Source organism: Xyrauchen texanus, chromosome 17, assembly GCF_025860055.1.
Source record: "Xyrauchen texanus isolate HMW12.3.18 chromosome 17, RBS_HiC_50CHRs, whole genome shotgun sequence".
Taxonomy (NCBI): Eukaryota; Metazoa; Chordata; class Actinopteri; order Cypriniformes; family Catostomidae; genus Xyrauchen; species Xyrauchen texanus.
Window position 1 is genome coordinate 19,680,293 of NC_068292.1, and position 22,308 is coordinate 19,702,600.

The window sequence follows — 22,308 nt, forward strand, 5'->3', positions numbered from 1 at the left end:
GAGATTTTAAAGAGCGGAAGTGGACCTCTTTGCCTCCCAACAGACAGCGTGATGTCCCCTCTACTTCTCTCTGAGTCACCCAGCCCCCCTGGGTCTGGATGCGATGGCACATACATGGCCCAGATTTCACTTGTATGCATTTCCTCCGGTTTGTCTACTCCAGGGAGTCTTGGCCAGAGTTCGCCAGCAAGGGTCTTGCCTCTTACTGATAGCGCCGTGTTGGCCGAACAGGGTATGGTTCTCGGAGATATTGTCTCTTCTTGACGGCTCGCCTTGTGCGATTCCAGACAGGAGGGACATTCTGTCCCAGGTGCAGGGCACAACATTTCATCCCCGGCCTGAGCTGTTGAACCTTCATGTTTGGCCCCTGAAGGGTACCAACTGAGGGACACTGGGCTTTCACCTGAAGTTATCTTGGTAAGTGCTAGGGCTCCCTCTACTAGAAGAAGTTCCGCTAATAAATGGGGTGTCTTTGAAAGATGGTGCAGTGCACATAATGCGGATCCAGTTAACTGCCAGATTGCTTCAGTTCTGGACTTTCTACAGGAAAAATTATCAGCAAGCACATGCCCCGCCACTCTCAGGGTTTACGTAGCCGCTCTACCGGCTTGCCACGCCCTGATAGTGGTGTAAGTCAGGGCAACTATACATTTGCCATGGGGCCGCAACAAAGGGGCGGCCGCCACCAAGCAAACTATGTCACATTGGGTGAGGGATGCTATTGCCCTGGTCTACGAGACACATGGTCAAGCTTCACCAGTAGTTATCAGGTTATCAAATTAATCATTTGTACAAAAAAATGTGTGTATGTTTGTGCAAATCATTTTACACCAGACTGCTTTGTGAATGAGTGTCAAAATAAAGCAGGATTTTCAAAAAATTTGATTCTCAAGCATGGATCAGTACCAATTGTTTGTGCTCCAGCATTATATCCTGAAGATGTAAGTATCGCACTTTATATTTTGTGAATGATTGCAAATCGCCTTTCCGAATGTGCTTGTTAGCTGATTCCACGGCTAATGCAGCTAAAGTTACCATTGTCTCTGATTGTATTCACGGGGACCAGAGCTATGTCGGGGGTGGGGAGCAGCAACTTATTTGCATTTAAAGAGACTCACACGAAAACAGCGTGTTTTTGATTCCACCCAAAAAGAGGTATTTGCAACATGGTATAATAAATTATCCATGTGGTATTTTGAGCTGAAATTTCACAGACAGATTCTGGGGACACCTGAGACTCATACTTCATCTTGTAAAAAGGAGCATAATAGGTCTCATTTAAAAGATGAATTTCACAACTTAAATTTCTACAAGGTAAATTCACACAAAATATTTTAAAATATTTAAAATTAACAGCAAAGTTTTTCGTTAATATCAGAATGTATTTTTATGTTATAATCCAGTGAGATTCAATACACCCTGCTACATATCTGTTCTTTGAAGTCAACATGGCAAAGAATTCAAAATCCTCGGGCTCTGCAGATATTAAAAAGACACTTACGTGCTCAAGCTGAAACCTCTGAAAGGCCCGCAGACTAGGGAATCGGTTTGGATGGTGCAGTGGAAGAAATCCAGCGTCAATTGGTGAGCATGTCTGTGATGCTGACGAAGGTTGTTGCTGACTTGGAGGATCGATTACGGCAATGGAAATAAAATTCTCTGTGTTGTTACAAGACTGTCGGAGGTCGAGAGATGGATCGATTATCTGGAGTCATCCGAGAGGGAATTAGCTGCTAATCTGCTAGCGACCAAGATAGATGTGGAATACATTTTGGAAAAACTGGAAGACCTTGAGAATCGGAGCCGGCAAAATAACGTCCGAATTGTTGGAATTCCTGAGCATGAAGAAGGCAGGGATATGGTAAAAATGGGAGGGGTATATATATATTTGTTTTGGTGTGTCTATAATCACGTGGGACCACTGGGGTGTTCTTGTGGGTGGGGTTGGGGATTGGGAGGGGGGATTTGGGGGGGTGGGGGTAGGTAATAGTGGGTGTTAAGTATTGATTCTGTTTGTATATGTTTTGCTTTGATTTGTTTAATATATTAATCAATAAAAAAATATTAATCACAAAAAAGCATGAATTCTGAGGCTTTTCAAATTCAAGTTCTGGTGATATTAATCTGACACCATAGAGGAAAATGGACAAACATGCAGAATTCTGTTAGCATGAGTCACAGATCTGCAAAGAACATGACACATATGAAACACAAAGACAAGAAAGGGATACATCACTCATAAATTAAAATTTTGTCATTATATATTTACCCTCTATGTAGTTCCAAACCAAAACCTTTTACCATGCCTTCGTCATTTACATTTTGTATTTTTCAAATGCCTTTTATGTACAGATTTGATTGTTTTAACCAGATTTGCCCAGACAATTAAATATTGAACTATATTGATTGGACTATAATAATTGAATAAAAATTATTATAAAAATATGATAATCTAAACAATGAGTGAACAAAAACAATTTCAATATTAATTGAGTGGAAATTATTTCAATCTTTTTCTTTTCTTACAACTGCCCCACAGTTGTGATTTCATTTCCAATACACCAAACAATTTTGCAACTGAAGTTTTTTTTCTTCAAAAGTTAGTGCACTTGTTAACCAAGTTGACAAAAGTGTCAGTGAAAGGCAGGTTTGAGATTAAATTTGAGATAATTGATGTTTGAATAAAACAAATAAAAAGGTAAATATCACTTATCGCAGAATATTTTTATTGGGTGTAATTTCCAATCAATCAAACTACTATGCCAAAGTGTGCAACAAAAAAAAACATAATAAAAAAAAGGATATATTTAATTGTGTGTATTTAGAATACAGAAAATGGTAGCAATGAAATTAGCCATAACAAGACAAAGGAGTCGCCTTTCTATTAAACAAAATACAGAATTTGAGATGTGGTGGAATTTGAGATGAAACTGTGGAGGGAATAAAAAAAAAGAGAAAAAAAAAGAAAAATTTCCTGTGATGCATATACTGTACAAACACCGTGGAACATTGTTACTAGAAAATTATAAAACAATATTAGTGAGAGTTTGAAAAAAAAATGTAACGAGACATTACTAAAATGTAACGAGACATTACTTTTAAAAGTCCACAGTGCTAAAAGTGCCCGAAGTAGAACAGACTCATGCAGTTTTGGACCATCATAAGGGTGAGTAAATGATTATTATACTTTTTTTTTCCTCCAGAATTTACCTTTGTTTGTACCTATGAGAGGGGTCAGTTTAGGACTAGAAAGATCATAGATGAAACACACAAGCCAAACGCATAAAACGGATGTGTCATTGAGCTAATACATTGGAAAACAGAAAGGGACTCATGGCCACAGTGTTGTGGCAGCTAAACAATTCTGATATAATAACATCTGGGTAAAAATGTGATGTAACCCAAGTGTCACTGTAGGCTTTGGAGTAAATAGACTCCCATCACATGGAAATGTGAATATGCCAAAAATATGGTCATACAGTGTATGAGATTAAGTGATTTTACACATCAGAGAAAGAGAACAACACACTTTAGAGAGAGAGATTACATGATGGCTCCAAGTGCTGTGGCTCTATACAGTATGTACTCTATGTTTTATTGACTAGAATTAAGAACGTATCCGATTGACACAGACCAAAATGTTTTGTTTGCAAAAAATTGAAAAATGTCATTCCAAACCCATATGACTTTCTTTCTTCTGTTAATGGATAGACCTCACGAATGAAGTCCTAACATCTCCTTTGCACCCCCACCCCCCAAAAAAGGCATATGGGTTTGGAACAATATGAGGGTGTGAAAATGATGACAGAATCTTCATGTTTGGGTGAACTAGCCCTTTAACAAATATTATTAAGCTAAAGAAACCTGATCTCACATTAATGACTGATGACATGACCAGCAGCCTACAGTGTTTTGAATTCAACCTGTTCAGTATGACTGTTATCCAATACTCACGGGCAGTCCCTGATCACCCATTGGTCCTGGTGGTCCACTTGATCCTGGGGCCCCAGGTGCCCCAGGGCTTCCCTACAATGGCATATTGAAAGGACAAAAAAGTCATGGTCAAGGAACAAGTAAGAGTGTTAAAAAAGGCTGATGTTATCATGTTACTTACCATGGGTCCTGGAGGACCTACTCGTCCCTGGGGTCCATCTTTACCAGGCAGCCCCTAAAAAAAAAATCGGATTATCACACCAGTGGCGATTTCTTTAAGACTACATGACAAGCACAGCTTCTCTTAAAATTTCATAAGAAATGCAGCAATGACAAATTTTATAATTATTATAAATTGATCTGCATTTCAATATTTTAATGAATACAACTATAACAGATAACACAAAACTATTGCGCTGTTCATTCAAGTAATACAATCTGCTTCTTTCTACATGAATATGTCCATAGAAGACAGTGGGTGCACGGATCATAGAGTGCCATGGAAGTTGTGCTATGGCAGATACCTGTACCATTCAAATGGTACTTTTGGAGCAAGTTTGTGAGAAGATTACTTGTACTGCAGTATTACGTCAACAAACACTCATGCATGTGTACTTCACTGGCCGACCTCACGGCACTGGCAACAAGACCTCCTTTTGGAACAGTTCAACAGCCATCAATCTAAATGCAAAATGCCAGATCCACACACACTTAAAGTCCCTTTGGTCCTTATGGAGGAAAGTAACAACAGAACAGGTGGATATGTGTTTCAACTTGACTGTCATGTGTTAGAACGAGCTCTCCTTGAAAGGCAATTGGACTACCATTTAGTATGGAATTCTCTGATGCATTAAATGTCCCTTAGTAGGGTATAAAGAATAAAAAACTACTTTAAATGTAAAATATAATACATTATTATATAAAACAGCTCTGGCTGCTTCCTTTTAGCTTAAGTGTTCTTCCATGGAACCATGCATCATTGGCCTAAATATCAGGCTTTCTTGGGAAAGAGGCCAGTGAAAGTTTATGGCAAACACTGTTAACATATAAAATGGCTCAAGTAGAACATACCTATGAAGTACCACACGTTACGAACATAAACCACCAGAATACACGTTTTTGGACTGAAAAAGGTTGAAGACCCATGCTATAAACACCTATTTTCTTTGTGCTCACTTGTTGAGTGTTCAAGTCATGTACAATGTGAGAAAACAAATATGCCATTATTCACACTGCATCAGAAACATGAAAGAACATGGACAATTCCACTTTGAATTTGGTGGTTATACTGAAATTACATCTCTTGCAACCTGGATGATTCTAAATGCTTCTTCCCATTGTCCCAGTGTCTCTTGGAAGTCTGTTTTTGTTGGTGCAATTCTCAGAAGCAATAAATAATTTCTTCAGCACTTCAGTGTGTGTTATGTACACATAAGACATCCTTTGTTGACCTTGGAATGGTAATAATATTGTTTTTTAATATTTGTTTACCATTTAACTTTTATTTAGATTATTATAACTTCAAAGCCAACTTTGAACATTACTTTACATTACTTTATATTGAACAGCAACAGATTTATACCTCACCCTGCTTTAAATCTCCTCAGTAAGAGCTGCTTTGGAGTTTGATCACCTTCAACTGTGCCCCTTGTTTTTCTTTTCTGACCCAGACTGACAGATTTACTCATATATTTTCATTTAGGCTGCTCATTATTAAAGAGAGACAGAGAACTGCTCTCTCAATCACTAAGACATTAACATTTAAAAAGAACACATGGCTTTAGGAACAGCAATCAAATAACCATCTAATACATATTTTTCATTGCAGAATGATTCCTGCAGGGTTTTTCATTTCTTCTGACGGTCTTCAATGAGGTTTTATCTATAAAGGCTACAAGTAGGGGAGACCAGGGCTAGTTGTCACTCATGAAATAGTCACAAGGACAATATCTAAATAACTCAAAGTATTTCAGTCAAAAGCCCAATTACAAAAATGTGTGTTTTTAATTTGTATGTATTTTTTTATGGTGAAAATGTCCAATAGCTGCCAAGGGCAGCAAAAAAATAAAGGTATTTAGCTGCACAGAAATTTCTTTTCAGAAATAGACCTAGCCTGAGACATATTCACTGGAATAAAAAGTGTGACATCTAGCCTTGGTATGCTTTTCTCTTCTATGAATGAAAATATTCAAGTTTAAACATCTCTTTATCTGTGTTTATACATGCGGCACAACACACCTTGAGTGGAAGCAATTATATTTCCAAGTTTTAAGTCTTACAGAATGTACAAACCCATGCTAATATCACTTCAAATCTCTAAGAATCACACACTGTGATTCTAAAATGTCAAATGAAGCTTCACAACTGTTCACAATTCACTTAATTCAGTTAACAGACGAAGCCTAAAATCAATTAAGAAAATAAATACATTGAGCAGTTATTATGACAGTCTAGAGGCACAGATCTGATTAGTTCAGTTCCCCTTCTGTCACTCACTCGACATTGTGTCGAATGTAGGTAAATAAGGGGTCTTTTTTGACAGCCTCGCGTACCTCTGAACTTGAGAAAAGGCCAATGAGAAATTGGCAGACAGAACTTGCATGTCCCACCCCCGGACATACGGGTATAAATCTGAAATGTCAGTCAGATTTTTTCTGTGCGGTTGTGCAGCAGCAAGCTGAAGTTCACTACTGTTCCACTCACCTCTGTTGGCGAAGCAATGCTGTTGGATCTACAGCGCATTACCAGCGGCTTTCTACCTCTCTGCACACTGTGCAGTCCACGCCCCTGGGCGCTTAGACAGTGCTTCTGTCTAAAAGAGTGTTTTCCTCCTAAAAGAGTTTGTTTTCTCTAAAAGAGTTTCATTTTTACTCACAAAAGAGCAATGCACAGCAGGTGTTTAACGTCCTTTTCAGGACACGTCTTTTTAATGATGCCTTTCCGCCTCTGTGTAGTTCCTGGATGCGGTCGATATCTCTCCAAAACTGACGGTCATAGACGCTGCCTCGTGTGCCTGGGTAGCGATCAAACTGAGGCAGTGTTTGTGGATGGTTCATGTGCTCACTGCGAGAACATGACCATGGCAGCGTTGCAGTCACAGCTTTCATTTCTCAAAGTTAATGCCACTTCAGCCGCCCCCCACGTCGCTCCTTCTTCCCACGGGATTGAGGACAACCCGGCTGGCGATGGAGGCGATTTGGGGATGGCAGCGGGCTCGGTTTCGCCGGGTAAATCCCCACAAACCACCTGCTCCCGGCACGCTCATTTGCTTCTGTCCGGGCTCGAGGTGAGTGCGGCTCGCCTCACAGCCAGCCTGCGTTCTCCCTCGAGCCCCCGGAATTGGATGATAATGTCGCTGCTGCATCGGAGAGTGTTCAGGCATTTGATGCAGAGGACTCGACTGAGCTGCCACCTTCGGGTCAGCCCGCCCAGTCTGATGCCGACACGCAGATGGCCGAGATGCTTGTCTGGGCCTCCTTGAGTGTGGGCTTGGACTGGAACCCTCTGTCCTCCCCACAGCCTTCACGGCTTGACGATAGGTACCTTGAGTCCCCTCAAAGGCCTGTAGGATGACGTCGTTGCTGACCTCGAAAACCTACAGCGCCACTGGACAGGCCACCTCCGCCCTGCATCCAGGACCTCATCCTCAGTCTCTAAGCTGCCCCCTGCCGGGTGCGTGGATCAAGGTAAGTGCTTTGAGTCTTTTCTCAGCACCCAAGCCTCGGGATGCGCTTTTGCCTCCTGACGCGCTATTACCTGCTCCATCCGTGTCAAAAATTATCGTACATATAGTGCCCCTTGTACAGAGTTTGGATGCATGGCTTTCGCTGTCTAACCCGTCACGTTAGCTGGCCAGGACCATCCGACTCGGCTACGCAATTCAATTCGCCAGGTACATTTCAGCAGTATTCGCTCCACCTCGATGTGTGGCTTACGGGCAGAGTACGGGAGTTACCTATGTGCTCACAGGGACCAGGTGCTCAGGCACCTCAGCCGTCTAGGGCTTCAGATCAACTGGGAAAAGAGCAAGCTAGCCCCGGTTCAGAGCATCTCTTTTCTCGGCATGGAGTTAAACTAAATCTCAATGACATCATGCCTCATGAACGAGCGCACGCAGTCGGTGCTCAGGTGCCTCAGAGGGGTTCCTCTAAAACAGTTCCAATGGCCCCTGGGGCATATGGCATCCTCAGCCGTGGTCGCACTGCTCGGGTTGATGCATATGAGACCGCTTCAGCACTGGCTTCAGATTCGAGTCCAGAGATGGGCATGGCACCACGGCACATACAGTGTATTAATCACACCTTCCTGCTGTCAGACCTTCAACCCTTGGACAGACCTCTGTTTCTGCCGACTGGAGTCCCCTAGAGCCTCCGGCTCCTGGAAAGGGCCCTGGTTGCATTGGCATATCAACTACCTAGAATTACTGGCTGTATTCCTTGCCGTGCGGAGGTATCTCTCACTGATTCGGGACAAGCACATCTTGATCCATTCAGGCAGCACTGCGGCAGTAGCGTACATAAATCACCAAGGTGGCGTGCGCTCTCGTCATATGTCACAACTCACCCGCCATCTCCTCTTTTGGAGTCAGCAGCGTCTCAAGTCACTGCATGCCTCTCATATCCCCGGCAATCTCAACACGACAGCAGACACGCTGTCACAACAGGTTTCACCCGGCGGAGAGTGGAGGCTCCCCCCAGGTGGTCCAGCTGATTTGGGACCTGTTCAGCATGGCACAGGTAGATCTCTTTGCCTCCCAAGACAATTCCCACTGCCTGCTCTGGTGACAGAGGTCCCTCTTGGGACAGATGTGTTGGCACACAGCTGACCCTGGGGGCTGCGCAAGTACGCATTTCCCCCAGTGAGCCTTCTTGCACTGGTGCGGTGCAAGATCAGGGAGGATGAGGAACAAGTCACCTTAGTGGCCCCTTACTGGCCCACTCGGACATGGTTCTCGGATCTCATGCTCCTCGTGACAGCACCTTCCTGGCAAATTCCCCTGAGGAAGGACCTTCTTTCCCAGGGACGGGGCACCCTCTGGCATCCTGCGCCCAGACCTATGGAACCTCCATGTCCGGCCCCTGGACAGGACGCGGAAGATCTGAGTGACCTATCACCTGCAGTCGTGGACATGATCAACCAAGCCAGAGCTCCCTCTAACAGGCAGCTTTACGCCCTAAAGTGGCACTTGTTCGCAAATTGGTGTTCTTCCCGGTCTGAAGACCCACAGAGATGCGCAGTTCGGTCAGTGCTTTCCTTCCTGCAAGAGAGGTTGGTGGGGAGGCTGTCCCCCTCCACCTTGAAGGTGTATGTAGCAGCAATCGAGGTGCCCAGAGGCTGAATCCTCCCAGACCAAGCCTGTTCCCCTTCTGGGATCTCTCAGTGGTCCTTTCGGGCCTTCAGAAACACCCCTTCGAGCCGCTTGTCGCTTGCCTCTCCTTGAAGACGGCCTTCCTGAAAGTGCTTCCATCAAGAGGGTTGGGGACCTGCAAGCATTCTCTGTCAGCGACACTTGCCTGGAGTTCGATCCGGCAGATACTAGGTTCCACGACCACCTTCAGGGATCAGGTTGTGAACCTGCAAGCGCTGCCCCGGGAGGAGGCAGACCCAGCCTTTTTGTTGCTGTGTCCGGTACATGCTTTGCATATCTATTTGGACCTTTAGATGGGTTTTAGATGTTCTGAGCAGCTCTTTGTCTGCTTCGGCGGATGGCGGAAAGGGAACGGTGTCTCCAAACAGAGATTAGCTCACTGGGTCGTTGATGCTATCTCTCTGGCCTACCAGACCCAGGCCGTGCCCACCCCCTTGCAGGTTCGAGCACACTCAACAAGAAGTGTGGCATCCAAGTGGGCACTGGCCAACGGCACCTCCTAGCAGACATCTGCAAAGCAGCAGGCTGGGCAACACCCAATACCTTTGCTAGATTCTACAATCTCAGGGTTGAGTCGGTCTCGTCCCAAGTTTTGTCAAGTCCGAGCCGGTTGAACTCAGTAATACGGAACAGCCAACCGGGTGTTCCGCTTGCACCTAGTGCCCTTCACCAAGTTGATCCAGTGTGCTTTCTGTCCCAGGTTAGCTACTAAGCTCTCACTTACTGGATGTTCTTCCTCCCTAGCCTTCTGGCATGCGAATTCAGCGGAGGAATTTGCAACCAGACCCACTACGAGCCGCAAGTGCTCTGTAAGGTGGTAGGGCTCCACAGGCTTAATTCCCTCAACAGGCAACTCCCTGTGATGTATTTTCTGCGGTACTTCTTGGGCAGTCCCTTGTGTTCCTTGTAGGAACCCTTGTGTCATTATATTCGACACAACGTCGAGTGAGTGACAGAAGGGGAACGTCATGGTTACTGTTGTACGTTGTGTCCCCTTTGCCATGACACTAGACCTACCACTGTAAATGGCCGTACCTTATTCTCGGCTCCTCAGTGCAAAAACCTGACTGACAGACGCACGCAATTTCTCATTGGCCTTTTCTCAAGTTCAGAGGTATGAGATGCTCTCAAGAAAGACCCCTTGTGTCACTACTTTCGACACAACATCTCATTCGCTCCATCAGGGAACGAAGGTTACAACAGTAACCATGATGGTTGTGCTGTTCAAGTCAGGCCTGTTTAAATGTAATCAGATAATTTTACTGACAGAAGAATACATGAGCTCTGTTTCATGAGCTGCCCATGTGGAAAGACTGAAAGAAGATTCCATCATTCTCACTCCGCGGGATTCTCTGAACTCCTTTACCATACCAACATTGTCATTTAAGACATTAAGACATTTTATAATTTATTTATTTTAGTTAAGTAATAATTTCGTTTTCAGGACCAGTATCCCTCTTCATTCACATATGAAATGAGAATGCAATCCTTCTGAAGGATATGCAAAGCGGCATGTGCTACACAACCATGGACAACAAAAGTTTTTTCAGACCACATTTTGCTGTTGTTGTTACATTTTCTGGAGGTTAGGAATGGTAGTATTTACTTGGGTAAATGTGGCCGATCCTCTTTTAATTTTGTGGTCGTTCATTTGATTATATGTTTCTGAAATCAGAAAATGCAGGATTTCAGAAAGAAATGCTTGGTTTCAGTAAAACCTTATATTTTATGCATTTGGCAGACGCTTTTATCCAAAGCGACTTACAGAGCTCTTATTACAGGGACAATCCCCCTGGAACAACCTGGAGTTAAGTGCCTTGCTCAAGGACACAATGGTGGTGACTGTGGGGCTTGAACCAGCATCCTTCTGAATACCAGATTACCAGTTATGGTGCTTAGACCACTACACCACCACATCACCACCACTCCACATATGAACTGGGCTGCAGTTTTCAGCCATTTACATAGTTCTCTTTTATCTCCACAGATTAAGTTCAAATTCTGTAATTCTAATATGCCCTCTTTAATAATATCACAGACAATCATTTGTAACCTAAATGTATCTTATATGATAGTGAGTGAATTTTTCACATCTAAATGAAAAAAAAACATATATATATATATATATATATATTGTCTGAAATTCGTCTCAAAATACACTTACTCTCTGTCCTGGAGGTCCTTCTCTGCCAGGCCCTCCACTGGCACCTGGTACACCCTGAAAGTAAATAAACAAAACAACTACATTAATTACATGAATAGTTGCTTACAAAATGTGTGGCCTCTACTGAGTAATAAATGTTAGGCATTGTTGTTCCACGTCGCCATCAGGATAATTAGACCATCTTCAATACTCAATGGGGTCATTATTGACATTATCTATGTACTCAGTCTCAGAGCTGAGAAGGTAATTGAAAGTGAGGACAGTTTGAGTGGTCTGAGTCATTGTGAACTGAAAAGAAGAACTGCAGATCTGGCATGATACCTTGTTGCTAAACTTTGCAATAGCAAAAGAACATAAAAGGGGGGTAACTACTGAAAAACAAAACTGGTCTTCAGCTAGTCTAAATAGTCTCCTAGCCTGGCCAAGATGGTCTTTAGCTGGTCTAGCTGACCTCCAAGCCTGGTCAAGATGGTCTTAAGCTGGTCTAGCTGACCTCCAAGCTTGGTCAAGCTGGTCTAACTGGTCTTCTAGCCTGACCAGCTGACAAGTGCCCAAAACCCCTCTAAAACCAGCAATCAGACTAGCATTACCAGTTTGGAGACCAGCTAAGACCAGCAAACCATGCTAAGATAGTTTAAGCCTTTTTTACAAGCAGGGTACTGTGGCCTAGTGGATAAATATCTGGACTTATAAAGTTAGTCAGTCCAATAGACTCACCTTCCACAGAACATTCCTTTAAATTGAAAATTAAATCGACATCTATATCAGCCCTATATCTACTCGAAATTCTTAGGACTTTTTTTTTTCTAGGGGAATACAAAAGGAGTTAATGATTAACTTTCAGATTTCACATATATTGTATAAACTACTAATGTTGTTACAATGTATATACAGTATACATTTTTTAATCTTGTTATCATCTTGCATAGTTATCTGTTATATTTTATTGTGTTATCTTGCCTAGAGTTAGGAATGCTGCTGGTGCCCCCTCAAAAACAAATAAACAAAATAGGTGCCCGACGCCACTGTAGACAGCCCCAGTTATCTGTTGCTTAGTGCAAATCAGCCCAACTTTCTTTAGAGGGGTTATCCATCTCGAGCTAAGATATATATACTGTAGGAAGGCTGAGGAATGTTTTTTATTTTGTGTTCTTATACTTTGACCGCTTACAGCTGGTCAAAAAGACAGGATGTTCTTTTTTGTCAACCTGGAGAACTCCAGGGGATTTTTGTAGAGTGGTTGTCATTGGCTTCACATCAAACAGCCATTGTTCAACAAAAGAAACTGTCACTGTGAATGTTTCTGAAGCATTAGGGTGACATTTTTAAAAAACAGCAGTTGGTTGTCACAAAACACAAAGAGCTTTAACAACTTTCTGAAATAGATTTCAGAGGCATACAAGTCTAAGAGCATCTGCTTCAGGCAAACTACGAATTCCATCATCTCTGTATTGAGTTGTTGCATAGTCTTTGAATTTAGGCATAATAGTTTCTGCATCAAATAAGATCTTAAAATGAATTCATAATCTTCATGTCAAAAGGCCTCTGGATCATTAATCATAATGTACAATGTGAGTTGATATAGAATATTTCTATAAAAATGTATCTAACAGTTTAACAGAACATGAATTTAGCAACAAAATAACATCCTGAGACCAGAGTGTGACTGCTGTGTTCATTTTCTAATTCCCTTTTTAATTTGTAACTAGCACCTAATAAACATGCCAAAAAATTATGTTCTCATTTGGAGACATGGGGATTAAGTTGTGAAATTTTAAATAATACCAAGCTACAGAAAGTCTGATTTAATTTATCAAATTGTTTATTATGTTTCCAGTAGTGTTGGTTATTCATGTTTCTGAGATGTTACAAACATTACAGCTGATTTTCTGTGAAGCTGCTTTGGAACAATATGTATTTGGAAAGCACATGTAAAAACTATACAGATAAAATGATTTGATTTGATTTGACAATGTTTTTTCTAGATTGGAAACAAAATCTCATTGTGCTCTCTTTGAACTGTCATATAACTGAAAGTTATAGCCGTGCTGATGTATTTTACCAATCAGAAATTAGCACAATTATTTCTGATTCAAAGTAATTGTCAGCTTCGTCCAATCACTGCCAACCATGTTAAAATATAATTTAGCATTTTAAATTCTGAATCTATTAACTGATTACCACTGTACCATGTCTGCCAACAATGTTAAGTGGTTCAAGAATCATCTGCAGCCTGAAACAGAACTTTTGACTGAAAGTTTGGAGTGTAAACATTTAGCAGCATAGGAAAGCTGTAGGATGCTTTTTCACTCCCTTGCTCCCTATTTAGTGAATTACTTAACTTCCAGTGTGCTGTCTGTCTGCACAGGCCTCCGAAAAGTTTGAAATGCACCTTATTTTTATAACTCTTTAGACAGCTTCTGAAAGCAACATTTTCCAAATGTACCAATTTATTCACAATATAATGGACACTGAATACAGGATTTCAAAGGAAAATAACTATTTAGTCCAAGTCTGCGGTCATTGTGTTTAACAGTGTGCCGTTTCGCGATAAATCAAAGTTTTCAAAATGGCATATCGGATGAAACGTCTAGGTTACTGTTGTAAACTCCGTTCCCTGATGGAACCTATGTGAAGACGCGAGGGGCCAAAGCCTACATGCCGAAGGGGTGGACCTTGTACTGATACGCCTGGCCGTCGAACGTGAACCGTAGGAAGGGTCGGTGTCAAGGCAAGATAAAGATGTTGAACTGTGGCTCTGAGCTGTGCCTGGACCAATCGTGAAGGATGTAGGGAAGATGGAGAGTTCCAGGAGGGCTGATGGAGGCCTGGGCAAGCATGTCAGCAATCTGGGCATGGACAGATGCATGATTCCCTCCTTTTATACCCGTATGTTTGGGGGAGGGACCTGCAAATTCTGTCTGCCAATTTCTCAATGGCTTTTTCTCAAGTTCAGAGGTAACCAAGGACTTCAAAGAAGTCCGCTAGTGTCATTCCACACAATGTTGAAGTGAGCGACAGATGGGGAACTAGACACTAATCTTTTGACTCAAACAGGTTTCAATGTAAAAAATGATTACCAGATGTAGTTTTGTTGGCGTTTCTACCAAAGACAAACTCCGCTGTGATCGGTGCCATGTTGTTATGGCTCAGTGTGTCCATAGTTTAACCCAGAATTCTGAACTGAGATCAGTCAGTTTAAATTAAATTAAATTATGCATAGCATATAGTGAAAACAAAACATAATGTATGCACTTGAGGATGCAGGGTTGCATGAGGTTAAACACGGTTTAGTTTTGCCCAATAGTTGCAGCTAAGTTGTCAATTCAAAACTGATACAATACTTTGTCTTATTGTATTCTGAATTGGGCTGGGCATTCATTTAAATATCTTAGTATTTTATGCTGTAAGTGCAAGAATGCATGAACAAGTTTCTCTTATGAACATGCATAGGACAGCTGGGAGAAGTGTAGACTTTTGTTGATTTTTGTTATGAAGATTTCGATTTTTGCTTTGTTTCTCACCCAAAGCTATCACATCGCTTCAGAAGACTTAAGTCATATGGATTACTTTAATGTCCTTTCTGGAGCTTGACATTTTTGGACCCCATTGACTTGTATTGTATTGACAAAAACACATAATTCATCCTTCAAAATATCTTCGTTAGTGTTCCGCAGAAGAAAGACAGTCCTATGTGTTCGAGATGGCATGAGGGTGATTAATAAATGATGAGAGAATTACTATTTGTAGGTGAGCTACCCCTTTAAAAAGGTTACTTTTTAATCACCAGGAAAATCACTGTGTATCTACAGTATTGTAAATATTTAATATATCACTCAGCCTTAATTCTTATCATGAGAAACCTTTCCTAAAAATCGTTATGTAGACAAAATGGCAAATCAAATGACAAATAAATGAGTTCTTATTTTACAGAAACTTACCTCAGTTCTAACACTTCCTCCTATCAGACTCTCCTTCCTGTGCTAACAAGTGAGTCTTCAGGCTGAGTTCAGGAAGGTTGAGTAATTCATGAAAGCACTAGTTCATTTCATTAGGCCGCCAACATTATCTGTGTTTGTATGTCCCCTTCAGACACATGTTCTATGTTTCTTTCAGGCCTGCCTTCCTTAACTCAAGATAAACTACACAAACACACATGCGTGGCTTATCACTCAACACACACAGACACGTAATTGAACATACAGAAATATAACACATACTCACAGACACCCATGGCACTGTGATAATTATAACTTTATCACAGAGTGGACGAGGTTATCTAATGAGAGGCTGTGTGGGTGTTATGAAGCTGTCAGTATGAGTGCTGATGTGACTGGAGGGCGATATATTTTCTTACCTGAGGGCCTGGCAGACCGGTTTCACCCTTCTCTCCTTTCTCTCCTAGTGCCCCCTGAGGAGAGAGAAATTGGAAAATAAAAAAGGAAAGGAGAAAGGAAAAAACAAGAATAAGAAACAAAATGTGACTATATTTCTTACACCAAAAAAAAAACTTTGCCTAATAAACTGGGACTAGAAAAGATGGAGAGCTGTGCAGCTTACCGGTGGCCCCTGAATGGACAGTCCATTTGGCCCCTGAGGACCTGGTGGCCCCTGTGGTCCTGAAGGTCCAATCTCACCAGGTAGCCCTTGACGCCCCTTTAACACAGAATTAGATAAGGACATCATCATAAATTAATAATATAATCAGAAATCAATTTCCATGCTTCCATAATATGCTCTTTCAAACATTCTCAAATCATGCTGGATATCATTATCATCAGGTTTTGCACAAACTTGTGGAGTTGATGCCAGATTGAGTGTATGTTGCCATTAAAGCATGGGGACACACCAAATACAAAGAAATTCTAATTTTCATGTTCCTTTTTCAACTTTTTATTGATATGCTTATAATACAATACGTAATAAGAAAAATGCATTAAACTAGAATAATGCTAAATAGAGGCATTTTCACAAGAGGACTCAGACTTTAAAACCTACAATGTACATTACAGTAAAATAATGTACATCTTTACAGTGTAAAAAAAGAAAAAGAACAATAAGAAACATTTTGAGTGAAAAAAGACCACAAATAAATAAATAAATGTAACCTCATAAAAATATTTTGGTTTAACTACCTATAATTTCATCAATACAATTATATAACATTTCTGGCCTACCACAAGCTGGGCTGCTGAAACAAAGTGTGAATGCCCTGCAGTCTCCTTCTCCATCAGTGAATGCAATAATCAGGGAAGCACTCATTTGCACAGTTTTAATAAAACTTTGGAGCATGAAATGAATTTACATCTGCCCCAGAATGGCTTTATTTGGACCAGAGCATGGTGCATGGTGGAGGGACTTTACAACAGCTTTAGCTACAGCTGAATAAAAGATGCAAACATCAGATGCAAAAAAAAAAAAAAAACTGAAAAACTGCTGGACAGACTGTTAACGTGTAGGGCCAGATTGAACAGGTGATATTTACTCAGGGTGTGAAAACACTGGCATCCTTCAAAAACAACACATACATTGTGTATATTTATAAAAATGTTTAGTCATTGTCAGTGTCTATTCTTTGTAAAAGTCATACAAATTGGTGGGGCCAAACTCCGGGTGGTCCCGCATATGGGACACTGTAAAAGCACATTTGACTGAAGGCAGGGTGTACTTTACCATCAAGCCTGGCTCCCCTCGATCTCCTCTTGAACCTCTAATACCTGGACCACCCTGAGAGTGAGACACACACAATTAGACAAACACAAACTGAGAGACTCAGGACAAGCAAAGTTCTCCTGATGACCAAAGCTGGTGCATGTTGCCAAGCCACTATAAACACTACGGATGATTATCAACCTTGCAGAAAAGACATGGCTGGTCACCACCATATGTTGCATTTTGAATGCCATGTGCTGGTTTAATACAATGGGCTGCTTAACTTGCAGAAAGACTTCTATGTTCACTAGAAAGACCATGCTGGTTGACCAGGTTTTATTCTGTCTCATTTTCTTGAGATGTACTGTAATATTTTTATAGTGTAAGTGTAGATTTGTAATGTGTTCAGGATTCTTCAGAATGGTAGTTAATTAATAAGTACATATTTGAGGAAAGAGGAGTGGAGGGATTATCCCTGACCTTCTTCAACCAAATCTTATATTGATTCAGCCATATCCCACCTGAACTCCAGGCTACCTATGACCCTCATAAACCCTTGCCATCAATGCTGCAGGCAACTACTGGTAATGTAACCCAGTTTGCCCCACTTCCTCCTCCTGTGTTTACTTTAATTGCATCCTCAAGGGCTACGGCAGCAATAAGGTAGGTCTTATCACAGAAGGCTGTGGGAAGTCTTGAGCAAATTTGATTCATGAGCACCTAACACTTAACAAAACCTGCTGCTAATAGTGGAAGGCAAGAAGAATGAAGCATACATATATCAATTTGAGAGACGCATGTGATGACTTTAAAAGGATATTCTCAATTGATCCTAGCTGCTAGAACACATGACAGTAATCTTAATATCAAGATGCAGGAATAATGTGTGCAGAACTGAAATGCAATTGTTTTCCATGCTATCACAGCTTTAGCGCAGGCTGATCATATAAATGGGCTGGAATGGATGAAAGAATCTATAAACGAGGAAAGAACAGCAGTGGACTAATCAGCTTTGATAAATCGATCTCCACATAATGGCTTTCTTGAAAGGACTGGTGTTTATACAGCATAGCCATTTTGAGGTCTCATAAATGCATTTTCCCTCAGTGTGTGTATGATGCTGCCTTCCAAATGAGCTCATTTATTTGTTCCAGCCATATTGAGTTTGACCTGCAGCATTGGCTGCATTAAGCAATCAGATGCTAACTCTTTTTCTCATTCTCATATGTACTTTCCCTGTTTTATTTTATCTATCATCCCCTAGTGAAAAAAAGTGATATTCCAAATTGTATTTAAAATATATTTATTTCATAATAAGTATACTACAAATACATTAACATTCATGTAAGCGCAGCATAGTTCTAGAGGGAAGACTAGCAGCTGTACATCATCGCACCATTAGCTATGTAACTCCTAGGCAATCACATGTAAGTCATTGCAGTGTGCTAACACGGCAACCTCCACCACCCCACCACCACCCGTTGCATCCCGTCTTGCATGGGGGTAGGCTCCTCGCCCCTGCCTGCTATTTACGGCAGGATATGACGGTTCTGAGTACAACTTCTTTGGACCACCAGACTGGGCTTACTCCAAAGAGAGACATTACATTTCTGTTTTATATTCATCAAATAAATGTCATCTTAAATGTCACTCATGTCTGCAAGTATTCCTGATAGAACTATGTAATAATTAAAAGTACCATGTAATTGCAGTTATTTCATGCTTTCTTGAAATGCACACAGAGAAACTTTGATCACTACAAATGAAGTGGAATAGTAGAATAGCTTTTAAAAATGCAATTAGAGGAAGTATACATTAAGTTCAAATATAGTGTACTTTAAGAAAGTACACTGGTTAGGTGCTTGTTTCCATCCAATGATTCTACAACTTGTTTGAACAGTGTTAAAAGCAACTGTCATAATGTTCTTCAAGCACAACACAATGTGTGATATGACTAATATATATACTGTATACTGTATATATTAAATTATACCATGTCTGTTCTGAGAACTTTTAAGAGTGCATAATTAATTTGCATTTCAACATACTGTTATCATACTAACAGAGAACAAACTCTTTGAAACTCTTCATCTTATAACCCGAATGTCTTATAACAAGAGTGTAAAGGGATTAAAGGGAAAGGATGAGGCGAGAACCGGCTTGACGATATAAATAATAGTTTAATGAAGAACTAAACAAAAAGACAAACACACAAAGGTGTCGGATAGCTGTCCGTAAATTTCTCTCTCTCTCTCTCTATCGCAGTGCAGATTCCAGTCAGCTCTTAATCCTCTCTGAGGCTTGATAAGCCTGATTAGGGGCTGGGTGTGTGGAATCACGACCCGGCCCCACCCTCCACCCTGTCACAAAGAGATTGCTAATGCTGGATACTTATTAATAAAATAAATGTAATTAAAACTTTATTTCAAGAGCTTTTTTTAATTGCACAAAGCACATTTTGGGCCCTCAAACAGGCTGGTTGCGACATCATCACAACAACATTAAGTAGTCAGTATGCAGAGTGTGTTGTACACCCAATTCATACCAGACCAGCTTCCAAAATTGTCAAAACCACAGTGCTCAGTTATCATACATAAATATTAGTCAAAAACTGTCCCCTCACACTGTTCGAATTTTCAATCAAACGAAAAAGACTTAAATCTGCTTCCAAGGAGAGAGTTTGGCTATGTGCTTATTTTCAGTTCACACAAACTGCTGCTCAAATATTAATATTATTATTATTTTTTTTAAACAAAATGAAATGCTATCTGTTAAAAACAAAACAAAAACAAAAATGCATTTTTGACGTATCTGGTTTAAATCTGCTTAGTTTTTGTAGTCTGAACAGATAAAACATAAAAGAAATCTGATGTTAACAAAATTTGATTACAAACTGAATGTTGAGAACGGATTCTAATAAGATTTCTGTCATTCAGGACACACATGTGTCTAACATCATACAAAGCGTGCAATATTGTCTGGACCTGTGCCCGAATATACACATTTTTGCTTAATATTTATTTTTTGTGTGACCAATTGGAGATTCACCATATAGTGTGAATCTCAATTGTGATTGAGTGAATGAGTCAGCGGTTTTGGACAAAGTGTGTTTAAATACATAAAAATACCTGCTATTGTTTTCTCAAGTGCCTTTGCAGTTCAGCACCATGGCGGGATGTCATGATGGACATGAGCAAAGGAAATATTTGCAATTTTCCGTCCTCTCTCCACTTTGACAGATGTTCTATGAGAAAGTCTCTTGGCATCATGCAGAGACTCGCATCATTACTATAGCAACTAATATAGATACAATGGATATCAACTACACTGTCTTAACAAAGGGATCAATTTTCATCACGTGCAAAATTACAATGTGGACAGTCAGTCCAAAAGATTGGACTTGAAATCCAAATTTAAGTGCAGTGTGAACAAAGCCATAGATTCTAGCTGTGTACTGTACAGCCAAGCTAAGTAATTGAGATTGTTTATATGACAAAATATATGAGTTTATACTAAAGTACGGAAGCTAATTTAGTGCCATGTGACAGATATGGGGTTTTCAGTGGTCAATTCTTACATAATTACATTTTACCTTTTTTAAATCTTAAATATCTGTTTATATTCTTGAAAAATATAAAAATACAGTGGTCTTACTGGTGGTCCAGAAGGTCCGGGTGGTCCTTTGCTTTCCTGAGCACAGGTGCAGGCATGGGGCATGGCAGGACAGTCCTGTTCTTCTCTCTGAGGGAAGCCCAAACAAAACAATATGTCATACAACCCCTTTAACATCTCTGAACACCACTCTATTTCCTCTCTACCAGACAAACAGAACTTTATTTCTCCAAGTCAACCATTAGGGTCTGTTCAATTCCCTCAAGTCATTAATTCATAAGCGCACAAACACAGCAAGTGATCTGGAGATATTTTTCTTCTTATCCATGGAGAACCAAGTCTATTTGTCTGCTACAAGTCTACAGAACTGAATTATTTGTAGAGCGGTTATGGAGCTTTAGAATTGCCAGAATGGCTGGTTTGAGATCACTCAGAGAACATTCTCTGGAGACAAAGAGAGCGACAGAGATTGAAAAAGAGAGAAAGAGATTGTTGTGATCTCAGGTGGATGTATGACCACACCGATATCTTCAACATGGGTAGCACTAACTGATAATGACAAAGAACCATAATAAATAGTGACATAGGCAATTACAAGGCTGCTTGTGATGATGGTTCTCAGATAAGGTGAAAATGCTGAAAGGCATGTCATGCACTAGAATTAATTCTATTCTCAGCAATGGTGAAAACTGTGTGTGGGCATGGCTATAATCTAGAGTTCTGATTGGTCATTATTTCTATATATTTGACATGTTGTAACATGGCTGTTTGGGGTTAAATATCTGGAATTTCCTGAGATTAACCAGTGACTGGTCAGTAGTATTAATGTGGAAAAGTGTAACTTCTGTGCCACTAGCAGCACCAAATGGAATTGAAAAATAATGATTGTTTTCAAACAATTTTCTCGAACACCTCCCTTGCCTGCCACAAAAAGAATGCCCCAAGCTCATGTCACTGGTTTAGCCACTGCTGCTGTGTCTGGCTGGTCGGTATACTCAAACAGAGTAAAGATTTGATAGTGCCAGAGACACTTTTACACTTTTCAGGGCAATGAACGAACAGATGGCTTACTAACAGTTGTCTCTACACATTAAACTGGGATAGAAGAAAGTATTTTAACATGAAAATAATTACTGACTTCAGCTTTACTGTAAACTGATTAAACTGTGATATGTCTTGTCAGAGAGTAATTGGCATAATTATAATAAATATTGATTAGTCAGCTCTTACCAATCCTGGGAGTTCACAGCACTTATCACGACTGGCCCATGATGTACTGCAGACTATGTCAAACATTTGGAGCTGAAACTGTGGATACACACACAAAGCATATGCAGGACTGTTGAGTTGTAAGCACTCTTTTAGGGACATTAATATTTGTAATGTATTATGAATCTTATCAAAATGCTATCGCAATAATTTTATGTAAGCTTAAACAAATTTTAGGATATTCTGGTTGCTGATGCACAAAATCTAAATAAGCAGTTGTTTAAGATTTATCAGATTATTTGTTAGGACTAAATGATTTAACTCTAAACTTTGCACTGCACAAACTCAGATTACAACCCCCACCAGTATC

General features: G+C 40.6%; 1 protein-coding gene across 4 annotated transcripts in view; it reads right to left on the bottom strand.

Annotated features, from left to right (window-relative positions):
- LOC127658463 (collagen alpha-1(XIV) chain-like) overlaps positions 1-22,308 on the bottom strand; it is a 176,011-nt gene that overhangs the window by 22,732 nt on the left and 130,971 nt on the right. For all 4 annotated transcript variants that reach the window (XM_052147787.1, XM_052147788.1, XM_052147785.1 and 1 more), the window contains 8 exons: positions 21,960-22,037; positions 20,772-20,858; positions 17,139-17,192; positions 16,026-16,121; positions 15,823-15,876; positions 11,466-11,519; positions 4,115-4,168; positions 3,955-4,026 (listed from right to left, as the gene is read on the bottom strand). In XM_052147787.1, coding sequence (XP_052003747.1) covers positions 3,955-4,026; positions 4,115-4,168; positions 11,466-11,519; positions 15,823-15,876; positions 16,026-16,121; positions 17,139-17,192; positions 20,772-20,858; positions 21,960-22,037 — 549 coding nt within the window. The remainder of the gene's footprint in view (positions 1-3,954; positions 4,027-4,114; positions 4,169-11,465; positions 11,520-15,822; positions 15,877-16,025; positions 16,122-17,138; positions 17,193-20,771; positions 20,859-21,959; positions 22,038-22,308) is intronic.